Source organism: Nannobrachium achirus (assembly GCF_963921795.1).
Source record: "Nannobrachium achirus genome assembly, chromosome: 20".
NCBI classification, from domain to species: domain Eukaryota; kingdom Metazoa; phylum Chordata; class Actinopteri; order Myctophiformes; family Myctophidae; genus Nannobrachium; species Nannobrachium achirus.
The window spans coordinates 27,623,120-27,637,451 of NC_137827.1; the positions used below are offsets into that span (position 1 = coordinate 27,623,120).

General features: G+C 44.3%; 1 protein-coding gene across 2 annotated transcripts in view; it reads right to left on the reverse strand.

The window, feature by feature from the left end:
- The window catches only part of asap3 (ArfGAP with SH3 domain, ankyrin repeat and PH domain 3), a 48,536-nt gene that overhangs the window by 13,117 nt on the left and 21,087 nt on the right, over positions 1 to 14,332 (reverse strand). For both annotated transcript variants that reach the window (XM_080749980.1, XM_080749979.1), the window contains exons 7-17: positions 13,595 to 13,680; positions 12,917 to 12,992; positions 10,909 to 10,995; positions 9,757 to 9,866; positions 7,016 to 7,085; positions 6,724 to 6,811; positions 5,527 to 5,575; positions 3,080 to 3,246; positions 2,353 to 2,486; positions 1,033 to 1,124; positions 556 to 745 (exon numbers count right to left, since the gene is read on the reverse strand). In XM_080749980.1, coding sequence (XP_080606106.1) covers positions 556 to 745; positions 1,033 to 1,124; positions 2,353 to 2,486; positions 3,080 to 3,246; positions 5,527 to 5,575; positions 6,724 to 6,811; positions 7,016 to 7,085; positions 9,757 to 9,866; positions 10,909 to 10,995; positions 12,917 to 12,992; positions 13,595 to 13,680 — 1,149 coding nt within the window. The remainder of the gene's footprint in view (positions 1 to 555; positions 746 to 1,032; positions 1,125 to 2,352; positions 2,487 to 3,079; positions 3,247 to 5,526; positions 5,576 to 6,723; positions 6,812 to 7,015; positions 7,086 to 9,756; positions 9,867 to 10,908; positions 10,996 to 12,916; positions 12,993 to 13,594; positions 13,681 to 14,332) is intronic.

A 14,332-nucleotide genomic window follows, 5' to 3' on the forward strand; every position in this document is an offset into this window, starting at 1 on the left:
AACGATGTATTTTATGGCGATGCCAGCATTTTTGCTCATGTGAAAACACCCAAAAAACAAAACTCCCGGCAAGTTGAAAATGATTATGCTAATTATTTTGCAGGAAAAATTCCGGAACTGTAGTGAAAACATGCCTCAGGAGCGGATTTGGAGCGGAGGACGGTCCTTGATCGCTCCAAGCTGTTCTGGCGCATTTTAAAACTACTTATTAACGGTCACCATTAACCGTTAGTGTTTACCGGTAACCTATTTCGTATTCTGATTTCTTATTGGCTTGGCTATCCCTACTACTGTGACATTCTGAATAGGCCTATCCCATTCTGATAATATTTTTTTGTGTAAAAAAAAAAAAAAAGAAACTGAACCCATTAATTTAGAACTTCGATTGCCAACGTAACAAATGAACGTTCGAACCTCCGAAAGTTTGCTTGCAGCCCTAATACAGTGTATGTGTGTGTCTGTGTGAGTGTGAGTGTGTGTGTGTGTGTGTGTGTGTGTGTGTGTGTGCCATTGTTGTACACTGGTGTGTACACATCTGCTTGAGGTGCCAATTACCTTCGCCTGTCCATCGGGGGGCAGTGTGAGAGACTTGGCCAAATCCTCGCCCTCTGCATAGAGCTGGAGAAGGGAAGTGAGGTTACGAGCCCTCACAGCGTCATACACACGGCCAGGGTCTGCATCGTCTCTTCTCAGGACGTACCGACGGTCGGCGTACTTTGCAACGATGTACTCCTTTCTGGCATTCCTGGAAATGCATTTCTTTTAGTGCTACGTTTGTATTTGTGCGCGTTAATATTGTGTATTTATTAATGGTATTGCAGCAGTTCTCAAAGTGGATTCCAGGGACTTTGTGGGTTCCTTTATGGGGACCCATTATACAAATGGAACCAAATGGACCCATACCTAACAGGTTTGTATACTGTCAGAGTTAAGGGGAGACCTTAACATTTGAAAGTTTGAGAAACACTGTGGTATTGTTTCGAAATATAAAATCATAGCCTACATATTATTTATACATAAGAGTTAACTCACATGTCACTTTGGGGAAACGGCTTGACGGAGTCATTGGGAAGACCTGCCTCCATGACATCATTGAAACTGGTGTTGCCGATACTGACCGCCAGCTGACCCGTGACAGAGACAATGAAATGAAGAAGTTAGAAAGTCTAGTAAATAACAGTTACACCAAGCCTGTACTTAGGCAATATTCTAAGTTATCATTCTGTGTGTGTGAGTTCAGTTATCATTCTGTGTGTGTGTGTGTGTGTGTGTGTGTGTGTGTGTGTGTGTGTGTGTGTGTGTGTGTGTGTGTGTGTGTGTGTGTGTGTGTGTGTGTGTGTGCGTGCGTGCGTGCGTGCGTGCGTGCATGCATGCATGGTTTTGTTTTCAGTTGGGTTTGCTCAGGTGAGTCAGCACTTTCCAGAAATGCAATCTGCACAGAATTGCACAATTATGCTTCGGCCTTGCTGATGTCACTAAACTGTCACTCTCTGTGTCTGTCTGTCTGTCTGTCTGTCTGAATTACGGGGCAGCCAGCCATGTACTGTATGAGGTTTCCTCAACCTTTGTCACACTGATAACAGACTGGCAAGAAACACTTGAAGCGAACTTATTGTTTGACGAACACAAGCGTTTTATTACAAAATCAAATAAACAAAATGGGCCTTGCAAATCCTTGTATGTTGAGCGAGCGCGCTCGCGCGCACACGCACACACACGCACACACACGCACACACACACACACACACACACACACACACACACACACATACACACACACACACACAGTGACACATCCAGTGTTTGTTAGTGTTTGTTTAAGTCTACTCTAGAGCCAGGTGTGCGGGGTTTTGCCCTTCACCCAATAGGCTGTGTGCAGTGGCATAATTTGCCCAATGTGAACCCATACACAGGTTTTTTACACCGCAAGGGGGTCCCCCGAGTAGGGGATTTTCCTTTTCCCAGGTTTCCCAGTATGCCTTGGGTCACAATGGCGTATTAAGCTGCTTTACTTTCATTTCATTGTGTAATTATTTGCATTGGGCCTGTGTTATGGGGATTTACGTGTTGTGTTTTCATTTAAGGTGCCTACTGTTTATGGTATTTATATCATGACTGATGGAGGAAGCATCAAGGAGTTTGAGCTGGTCTGTAGAGTATGTGTGGTATTTGCGAGCTGTTACAGCAATAAAGGTTTTCCTTGTCTTTGAACGAAGCCACAAGCACAATATGTTTGGGTACAAATTAAATGTGTATTAATACATATGAATAAAAGGTTAATCAGGGGCCCCTTTGATACAAACGATCCCCATAATAGTGACTCTACGCCCCGGGCTGTGTGTGTTTCAGTACCAGTAGCTCTGAAGTGCTGAGTACATCCAGTGTTAGAGACTGGATCCTGGAGTAGTGAACCCCCAGCTCTCGGTGGATCCCTGAGCATTCTATACAGGTCAGGATGCCCAGGTTGGTGGACAGCCATGTAGGTTCTGAGACAGGGAGGAAGACATTGGAAGAAGATTGATTATTTGATATTGACTGATATGGCTATTTATGATGTTGTATGTCCCACAAGCTGATGGGTCAGATTGTGGTTTGTTGTTTTAGGTCTTATTAGTAAGCACATATTGTAACTGTTTGTACCTGACTGGGTTTTAGATTAGTATTATTGTTTTTGTACTTGATTGGGTTTTAGAATAGTATTAATGTTTATTGTACTTGATTTGGTGTTAGATTTGATTTTTGTAAAATAGAAAAGCCTCCTGTGGACAGGTGATGAGAATTAGCATGTGTGCTATAATCACTTATATCAATGCATCTGGTTCGTCCAATGTAATTGTGATGTCCATGACAAATAAATAAAACATAACATAACATAACATTATACAAACACAATTTGAACTATTGTCTGTTTTTATTGTATTCATTTTGTGTGGACTGTGGACCCCAGGAAGACTAGCAACCACTTTGTGGAACCTAATGGAGATCCTAATAAAGATTTAAAAAAATCATATTTTCTCCCTCCACATAAAAAAATCGAAACATCCCATGACTCTCATTCATCTTAATGTGATTGGCTGACCTGCTGCTCCGCAGTCGGCACAGACCTCGTTGCCAGGCATGCGTCGCAGCTCAGCGATGACGGCTCGGGACAGGTCCTGAAGGCCGCTGTCCTGGAGGTGGAGCTGGTCTCCTCCCAACGCCGTGTTCAGAGCCTCCTCCTTGCTGTTCTGTAGCACCGACACCCAGCTGAACCACACACACACACACACACACACACACACACGTACAGGGATGGGACGATGTTATGAACATTTCATGTCACGAATATTGTGACCAAAGGAATATGATATCATCGCGATAATCAAAAAATATCCCCAACATCCATTATCCTGGGATGGAACATTTGCCAAAAAATAGCAGATCGCCTATTTTTTTTGCAAAGAGATTTGGTATCAAGTACGTTATTTCCAGGTACGTTTTACCAATTATAGAGGGTTTAAATGGTACAGGATAAGCAGCTCCGCAATTAAAAGTTGAATTGATCCCAGAGTGCATGATGGAGGATAATTTCACGATACAATTAAATCTCCACGATACAATTATTTTGATTTTTTTATCATGATAAACAGTAATAAATGATTAATGTCCCTTCCCTACACACGTATATATTACACACACATTACTGATTGACCTGGTAATGTCACAAGTTAACGTCAATAATTCAATCTACAGGAGCAAATATACAGCATGCATGCATATAGAGTACTATGTTTTGGAATAACCTCTAAACATAACCTGACATCTTGTCCGTACAAAGATAGAAATACAAGAAAGCACATGCGCGCATGTGCACGTGTAACGGAGGTGATCCGAACCTCCCCACCCAGCTTCGAACCCGGGTCTCCCACGTGAAAGTCCAATATCTTAACTATTACTACATAGGGATATCCCTTTGGAGTAATGGTTAAGATATTGGACTTTCACGTGGGAGACCCGGGTTCGGAGCCAGGTGGGGAGGTTCGGATCACCTCCGTTACATTGGTGCCGTGACCCGGATCCGGGCTTCCCCATAGGAGGAGATCAAAGGGGGGTGAGTGTGGCGGAGAGAGTCGCAGCCCCAGCATGAAGCCTCAAAAGTCTAGTATCTGCCCTCGTTCCATTAGGGATATCCCTTTGGAGTAATGGTTAAGATATTGGACTTTCAAGTGGGAGACCCGGGTTTGAAGCCGGGTGGGGAGGTTCGGATCACCTCCGTTACACACAGGCTCAAGCAGGCTGAAGCGCACAGAGAAAACAAAGAAGATAACTTGTTCCTTTCACTTGTAACATTTTGCATCCAATTAAAATGGATAACTTCAAAGTGATACCTCACCAGGGAAGGAGGCAAGATGCACAGCACAGACTCGTCATAACAAGAACAAGCAAAGGACCGGCAATTCATTTTCTCCACAGGCTAAAAACAGATCCAAACAACCCATCATAGTGCTTAGTCATCCAAGAGTCACTTTCGCCCCCACCAGCGTTTACATAAGCTTCATAGTACAGCCCACCTTCACACTTGTGTCCTTCGTTTCTCAGGCCTGTCACTTCCCCTGTCCTTTCAGCTGTGCCCCCACCACCCCCACCCTCCTGTTCATCCCACTCACCCTTCCTCTTCCTCTGTCTCCATGTCGTCTCACAGCACATCAAAGCATCTGCTCTCAGGCCCACAAACACACACGCAGGAGATAGAACCCCTCCACCACCCCCAACAAAACACATATACACACACACACACACACACACACACACACACACACACACACACACACACACACACACACACACACACAAGCACACTACCCATGCTCCCACACATGCATATGCATGATGTTGCACAAACAAGACACACACTTTCTTGCTCAGCTTTGTGGCTCCCTCCAGAGATCGGCCCCGCCCAACACCAGCTGGGCCAGGGGCCTCCTAGAGGACAACTACAACTTCTCCTCTTCTCTCTCTCTCTCTGTTTGTCCATTGTTTGTTAACACTGTTTTCAGCAGTCTCTCAATGGTGCAAGAGTGTTGTTCAGACTGTTCAGACTTGTCTCATCCCACTGACATGTATGCATCTTTATGAATGAATTCCTTTCTTATTTTGAACAACTTAAACCCTCCATGCTTGGTAAACTATAAACATTGTTGATAGGGGTCGGCTCTGTACTTTTTCCCCCCCTCTGCACCAAATCTCTCCACCAAAAAGAGAGCCGATCAGCAAGCTCACAACATGTCAGGTTGCGACGTGTTTTGAGCTTGCAGATCTGATCTGATATTCTTGGCGAATGTTCGCCCTCAGAGTAGGGATGTTGGGATTCAAGTCGTTAATAGCCTGCCCTACAGCATGGCACTTTTCTACATTTTGCACCTCTTCCTTAACGTGCAAGTAAAGACATGATCGGTGGGTGAAGAAAGATAAGGAGGGTGGGGGAAAAGTGGAGAAAGACAGACTCAAATAAACGGTAGCAAATGAAAAGTGGGCTTCAGCGCTTACATCATACATTCCTGCTCATCTTCTGCCTGGAAATGATACGTCCGATTGTCTAAACACACACAGTACAAAGAGAAAGGGAAGCAACATAGTTAGTATGAACAGAGACGCTGACAATTCACTGTAAAACCCTCAGTGTCCATTTAAAGCTGTAACTGTAAACTGAAGATCATAATCCCTATATCCCCCCCTGTCCAAGAGCGGACTGAGCAGTAGTTTGTTGAACTACCACTGAATTAAGATGGTATCCGTCCTTGGACAGGAAAGATATTGGTCTTATGGTCTTCAGGCAGGGCTACTTGTCAACCAGTAAAGCACCATTCAGAACTATAACGATAACTATAACGTTCACCATTGTATTCTTTTTTTGTGCGGTGGTCACACCATCTCCATAGCGTGGCCGTGTGTGTATGCGTGTATGCGTCCGTGTGTGTCTCTCTGGCCTGAGCCTGGCCTGCAATACCAGAGAGGTGCTGTCGAGCAACCTTGAAATGTGCATGCATGCACGCACACACACACCCTTGAAATTAATGGACACCAATGCTCGGTTCACACTGGTGTGATTTTTTAGTTGGTGTGAACTCTGCCAGCCACTTGACTTTGAACCATTTTAAAACTATATATTTATAGTTATAGTCATAGTGTCGCTCAGTGTGAATGGCCTATAAGTGCCCTTTACCCGACACCAGTGTCTATACCACATCCTACCACTGCAGATGTGCAAGTTGTATTGTATTAAATGAATGAATGAACAAATTAAAGAATGGACACTAAATTAAGAAGCATTGTACTATTCATTAAAGTTTAAAGAAGCTCATTATGTAACGGGAGACAGAGAGACTGCAAGATACCATAAAGTAATACCAGCAGTGTTGGATAAAATCGTCTGTGTGATTATGTGATGTGGTATGAACCTAGCAAAAGCCAGAGATTCACACCTGTTTCACATCACCGGCGTGCAGATAAAAGCCATCTACAGTTTATTTCCAAACAAAACATAATCTGGTCATAATTTGTAACAATGATTGGGCCAACTAACGTCACGCAGCCAGCTGCGTTGCAAATGACTCAGAATGCATGAGACTTCACTGCATGAGACTTCACTGGTTGTTAATGCTCAGGGCAGGGCTATGTTGCCAGAGGGGGGCTGGGGGTGTGTATGTGTGCGTGCATGCGTTAGGCGATAAGGGGTGAACTTACGTGTGACCAGGTCAAATATCCTTCTCTCCTCAGGGTTAGGGCGCACTTGACAAGTCAGCAGGTTCAACTTGGCTGGTGGCCGATTGATCTGAGTGCAGACACACACACACACACACACACACACACACACACACACACACACACACACACACACACACACACATTCTGGTCAGCCACGGATCTGCTGTACTTTGTTGAACTAATGGAACACAATTCAACTTAAAGGCCTGTGGGTTGGAGATGGTGGATGTAAATGTCTACTGAACGTGTTAGGCCCGGTGTCTGTCCTCACCGTGCTGTGAGAGATCGTCAGGCAGCCATATTTGACCCCACACTTCCTCTTCTGCCACACCTTCCTGATTCTGCAAGAGGACAAGACATTCACGTTCAAGTGTCACCTCCAAATGCCGTTAAAGAAGACAGTCAAGCCTCTATCATAGTCCAAGGTGAAGAGCTATCTCACCTCACCACGGTGTAGTTAAGTGTGCCTGCCATGCAATGGCAAAACACTTATTGTAATCCGCCATACTTAAGTAATGTCACCACAAAATTTCGGCACGTAATAAGTGCCGCACGATTTACGCCACCGCCGCAATATATACATCAAAACGAGCGGCTCGGCCGGGAATGGGGTGCTATTACTTTTCTAAGAGAAAAGTTGTATCGTTTAATTGATATTAATTTATTAGTGAATTAATTTTACCCATTGACTTATAATGGGAATCGCAAAAACTCACATTCAATATTTTTTTTCTCGCAAACCATAGGGGCTACAGTTTCAAAACTTGGAGAGGAGATTTATAATGATATCAAGGATTAAATAAAAAATAATTTCGTCAGTTGGCCTCATGGTGGCGCTATAACAGTCCACTTTACCTTTCGGCCTGTAACTCTTGAACCGTGGGTCGGAAAATTAAAATTCCTTTTTCCCTGGATTCCTTGGGTCATGACGCATCTCCTCATATAGGCCACGCCCATTTGCGTCAGGATAGATTTTCCGCCATTTTGAATTTTCTTCAAAACACACTTTTTGCTCCTTTTCCTACATATTTTCTCCAAATGTCACAAAAATCGATACACACAATCTATGGACTCATGCGATAAACATATTTAAACGATATTTTGATAGTCCATACCGTTCTTCCGTAACAGGGTTCCAAAGTTAGCGGGAGGAGCCCGTTTTGTAAGAAGTAGCCATAAATCACAAACGAAACATCCAGTCAACACCAAATTTTAACCACAAGTGGGGGGCGCTATACTGAACATATAACCAAAAGCATTTCCACTTCGACCCATAGGGGGCACCACAAACGCGCAAAACGTAACCGTTTCATGCCAAAACGTGTTTTTCAGGGGACTTAGCGAGCTGCAGGCACACTTAAAATTTCTTAGAAATTTTCTTTTCTAGTTTTCTAACTATCACCTAAAAATCACACCCGTGTGAACTGAGCGGTGGTTTACCCCCCCCCCCCCCCCCCTTCCCCCCTGTGTGTGTGTGTGTGTGTGTGTGTGTGTGTGTGTGTGTGTGTGTGTGCGTGTGTGTGTGTGTGTGTGTGTGTGCCTGGTCTGGCCTGGCCTGAACAACAGCGCCCCTCCCTTAACATGTGTGGTCATAAAAGGTACTGCAGGCCTGCAGGCTACATACAGACACACACGCACACACACACGCACGCACACACACACGCACACACACACGCATACACACACGGCCACGTATAGGAGACGGTGTAACCACCGCTCAAAAATGTGACTGGACAGATTAGAGATGACTGAGGAGAGCGAAACATGGAATCACAGACAGACCTAGGTGATATCTCTTCACCTTAGACTATGACTTCACAGTCACCGTGCATAATATGCACAGTAAAATCCAGAGTGTTCCTTTAACTCTGAGGTTAAAGCAACAGATTTCTGAACAACATATCTTGCTATATACAGTATATTAGCAAGGCGTTGTGAGCTTGTAGATCGGCTATTTTCGGCAAAAAGCTTTGGTGTAGAGGAGAAAAAGAGCAGACTAAGTACAGAGTGAAAGGTCAAGTTTATTAAATATTGACAGTTCAAGTGGTTAAATATCTGAAAACACAAACTGACATGAATCCAAAATACACTGATGATTGTGCTGTCAAACGATGAAACTATATGGAATCTCTGAAAGGGTTGTGGGGGTCCCTGCTTCATCTCTCTCCAAACTAAGGGGTCCTTGGCCTGAAAATGTTGAAGACCCTTGCTTTAAGTTATATGACTCAGGTTGGTGCTTTGGGTATTCCCTGGAACAGAGGAGCCGTAACCTGCACACTGCAGCTTGGCCAAACTCCCTCCTGTTCACACAGAACTCTTTGTTTATATTACCTCAATTCAATCAGGTAAGATGGCAGAGAATCTTCTGTTTTGTATCAATGAACTGAGAGTTGTTTACCCTTCTCTTGTCTCCATATCACCGTACCGAACCACATCCTCTCATCTTATCTCACCATAATCTGGCTCCGAGTCAAGAGTATTTGAAATGTATGTGCAAGTGTGTGTGTGTGTGAGGGGGGTTACGACGTAAAAGCTGGATCTACTCAGCTAGCTAGTCTGCCAGTAAGTTCCAGAGGAGGGGCCCCCTCCTAGAATCTTCAACCCCACAATAATGAAGACCAGCTGGGGTAAATGAAGTCTGAGTTCCCCATTCTCTCTCTCCAACTCCAAGCCCAACTCTGATCCACTCTCTCCACCCAGGTCCGGACGAGGGGAAACTTACTGGAAGTAGAAATCCAGGTCTCCCTGGTAAGTCCACATTGTGCACTCGGTTTCTTCCTGTTTATCAGACTATATTTCCGTAAATCCAACCGCTGTACCATTTTCTGAAGACAGTCAGTCTTCAGACAAACGCTGAGAGAGGTTAGGGAGATGCAAGAGAAATGAGGTGGAAGGGGGGTGTATGTGAGTTGATGAGGCAGGGGACTTACCACCGCTATACCATTTAAGGGAATACAATTTTAGCTTAAAATACTCCCCCCCTTCTCCTTCTAACCATGCCTCCACACCTACCCATCACTCTTCTTGAGCAGGAAGCCAGATTTCTCTGTCCCATATTTCTTATTCCCCTGTGGCTGGTGGATACTGTAGCCGTTGCCAGAGTTCTTCCTGTTCAGGTAATCCTGAGAGAAGTAGGAAAAGGATTACACATCACTTTACACCACCAGTTGGCTAATCCTCTGGTTGTAAACAATACAGCAGGTGTAAGGAATGACAAAACAATCTGATAAAACTGACCAAAACGGAGGGGCAGTAAAAGAATTCCGCACCCACTGACTAGACAATGCTCCCATGAACATTTATTGGAATACCTTCGTGACATTTAAAGCATAAAGGTCTTCTTCAGCCTGACACTCGACACGTCCTATACCAATAAAAAGAAATACGGGAGCATTGTCTAGTTTGTAGGGATGGGATGATAATCGCCATTATCGTTTATCGTGAAAAAAACACTCACAAGGCAGGATCGTATCGTAGGCGTAAAATAATCGCACAATAACCGTCATCACTGGGGTTCATCTTTTATTTGCAGAGCGGCATATCCAGTACTATAATTGGTAAAACAGACCTGGAAGTAACGTACTTGATACAGCCCTTTTTCGCTCTCTACCAAATCTCTTTGCCAGAGTAAAATAGCCGATCTACAAGCTCACAACGCGTCGTGCTAGAGCTGCTATTTTTTTGGCAAATGTTCAGCCCCCGGGATAATGGATGTTGGTGGGGATATTTTGATTATCGCAGAAATAGCAAAAATCGCACAATTCGGTCACACTAATCGTGGCATGAAATTTGTATATCGTCCCATCCCTACTAGTGTGCAGACTCAATCCTTCTGTTCAGTACCTGATGTTTATCTTTTCTTCATATTTTCTTTAAGATATGCATGCTTTCGTAAACTTTCTGCAGAGGCAGTGAACCTATCGTGGCAAATATGATTAGCATTAGAGATAATCACATTAGAGATAACCTAATCTGATCCTTTTCCAGGCTAAGTGAGTAGAGTACTACTGCGTCTGTGTATAGTAAAATATCCTCCAAGGGGTTTTCAGGGTTGCATACAAACTCTGTTCAACACTTCGATGGCACCAAAAGTTGTGTTTATTTAAAGCATAGAGGTTGTACACTCTGAAGTGGTAACTGATAGTGTGTTGTGGCTTAGCATACCTCCTTTCCTTCCACTTGTAACTGCAGTCTGAGGGCGTCTCTCAAATGAGAGAGCTGTCGCACCTCCTCGTCTTGGTCAAGACGTACCTACAGTACGCACACGCACACGCACACACACACACACACACACACACACACACACACACACACACACACACACACACACACACACACACACACACACACTCAGTGGTCAGCTCATTCATTTAGGCTACAGCAAACTAGAGTTTGGTTTAATTGGAAACACAAGATGTTTTCAACGGAGGAGAAAACATCTCCAATATTCATTGGATCACAGTAAATGTTTTCCTGATGTGGGCCTCTTTGTCTGGGTGTGGAACAGCGATACATCAGAGCTTTTACTTGATGGCTGGAATAATGCAAAACAGAGGGGAAACCTAGGGTGTGTGGTCCTGGGGGGGTTGTGCATGTAAGCAGTAATCTTGCTTGACCAATCTTCCCTGCCGCATAAGGGAAATCATTGGGAACATTAGAGCCTTTTTTTCCTGGGAACTGCATCATAGACCTCTGTTTATAACTGTTCTAGAATTCCCTTTAGACACTGAGGTTTGACTTGTCTGGGCTAGTATCTGCTCTCCCATGTAGAACCAGAAAGACTTCTAACTGCCCCGGCATCAAGTATTAGTTTCCACAGCCGTACCCATATTCGATGAGAAAGCTTGCTTTGTGCGGACCTGCAACCTGTCAGTGGTTAAAGGAAAGAGCTGTGTGCTAGGGAAAGAATTAAAATGAGGAACGCTTTCAGTTTCATCTTTGTGCAAATGGTAGAGCATTTCTGGGAAGTGCCCCTAATGAATGTCTGCCTGTGGGTTCAGATCCCCTTCCAGAACTCGCTGGTTCTGGAAGGGTAAATAGGCTGAGGTTTTGGCAGCTGTAAACAGTGCAAGAGCGCAATAGCCATTACACAACTGTTGTCTGAAACTGCACCAAACTGCATGTGACTTACGGTCTCTGTGGGGCCACAGTGTTGTCCCTTATTGTGACTGAAGTAGAGATGACGAATGGAGAAAGCCTTGTGCCTGTGTGCTTGTGGTGGTGGGTGATAACATCAGTGGGTGAGTGTGTCCTTGTGTATTTATGATAACATCAAACTGAGGCATTGATCAAAAGGAAAATAAAGGCTGACAGCAGCCAGAGTAGACTCCAACCTTTGACCTCCTAGCTAGCAATCTGATGACAAATACACTAATACAGTCCTGAATTCATAACACAGACAGACGTTTTGACCTTGTTTTTCATCTACTATTCTGTTGTGCATAGTCCCCGCCGGTCATTGCCAAACCCTACTGTTTGGAAATGGGAGGGATGTGTAGACAACCACATCTCCTCTAATGCACACAAAGTCACCCGACATTAAGGCGTTTCACCAGCAGGATGAAATGCGTGCAGAGGAACACACTATCCCTCCCAGTTCTTGCTGAATAGACCGGCCCTTAGAAGTCCCTAGTGTGGCGGCAGAGAGCTCCCTACCGTGCCGGCATGTTAACGTGTATTTCCCAGACATTTAACTACTTATATAACCCTCAAATTATAACCCTCAATAATTAGTAAACTTGACATTTGGATCTGTACTTTCCTTTTGCCTCAACACCAAACGTCTTCACTGAAAATAGCAGATTTACAAGCTGACAATATGTTGCAGCGCAATGCGTTGACAGCTTGAAAATCAGCTAAGGTTCAAGTGGTTAGTGTAAAAGAAAGAGAAAATCTCACATAGACTTGGCAGACCCCCTGTAGTTACTCTGAGGACCCCCTAGGGGTTCCTGACCCTCCGCTGAAGACTCCTGCTCTAGTAGACACATCATTTGAAATGCGTCAATTTTGTCCACAAAGGCTTGTGTAGTGTACCTTCCTTCCATGTGTCTACATATGCACAATTTCCATTCAATCTCTTGAAGAGAATGACAAATGACGAACGGTGAATATGTCATACTTGTAGTGTAGTTTAGACAGACAAACCAAACAACCCACCAGATGCTGTGCTTACCGTGTGAACAGAGGTGGCCAGCTTCTCGATGAAGGGGGTCAGGTTCTCTGCAGCTTTCAGGCCCTCCTGGAAGAAACTGAGCGCAGAAAAACAACAAGCGCTGAGTCATGACAGGCAGCGTATCGGTCAAAGACATTCCTGTTCACACACCAACCAAAAACCAAAACACCACACACCAAGGCTGTACTCATAGTAAGGAGCCGCATAAAACACATAGTAGGATTTGGAAAGGGAAAACTTTACTATGTTAATAATAGCTTGTACAATTAAGTTTAAAAACAATATACCACCTCTATATACCACTTGTGTTTACTTTTCATTTATCCAGAGCAGGTTGAGTGAGCATGTAAGCTCTTTTTCTGCAACGCCCTGTTTGACAGCACAACCAGCACAGCTTTTTACTGGCGGCCAGTGAACATCTCCACTCTGATAATTGAAGGGACAGCAGTTCCCGATATGTGTGCTTTCTATCGCCGTCTGTTCCAGTCCATAAGCCAGGCATAACTAAACAGACTGATTGCAAGGTATGTTGTTGAAGACATGATTCATATATGTAATATACAGTATAATACTACTTAATTCCAATAAATTGTTTCATGTGAAGGAGATCTTTCCACACAATAACAGCTTAATTTTCAATATGGACAACCGTCAATAATCCTATTCATTGAAACCAACCTGAGCTGAGCTTGGAAGTACTTGATGAGACTCTGGAGAAGGTCAGGCCCCTGGCGAACCTTCAGCTCTTGGATCTTCAGAAGGTACTAAAAGTGGCACAAAGTGACCATCTGTCAGTAATCATAATGTAGGACTCATCCTAGACTACGGTAAACAGCTTTGCATAGGTTGCGTTTTACGGTGCTTTTTTATTTTGAAAGGGTGTGTGTGTGCACCATATTTCACCGGCCCAACATGTCCACGATCCCTGAAGGGTGTATTCCTTCTCAAAATATGGAAAACGCTTCTTGGGGAAACGCGGAATAACAAGGACGAAGAACTGAGGCCTTGTCTGACCCATTACCTTTCCTGCTTTAAATCTTAATGCATGTTTGGAGAAGGTAGGAAAAAGCCTCGAGTGAGCGAGCTGTATGGCTTTCTGCTCTGTGGAAGGAATGACTACATTGTCCTTGCTCCATAAAACCCCCAGTCTGAATCCATCCATCTGTCTGGTGGCCAAGGCACAGAGTGGTGTGTGTGTGTGTGTGTGTGTGTGTGTGTGTGTGTGTGTGTGTGTGTGCGTGCGTGCGTGCGTGCGTGCGTGCGTGTGTGAGAGAGAGAGAGTGTGAGAGAGAAGCAGAGAAAAAGTGTGCAGTGTAGCAGGACTGATTTATACTTTGTTTCGCGCTTGTAGATCGGCTATTTTCGGTGTGATACACGGCGCGCAAACAGAGTATAAATCGGGAATTACTCTGTTCT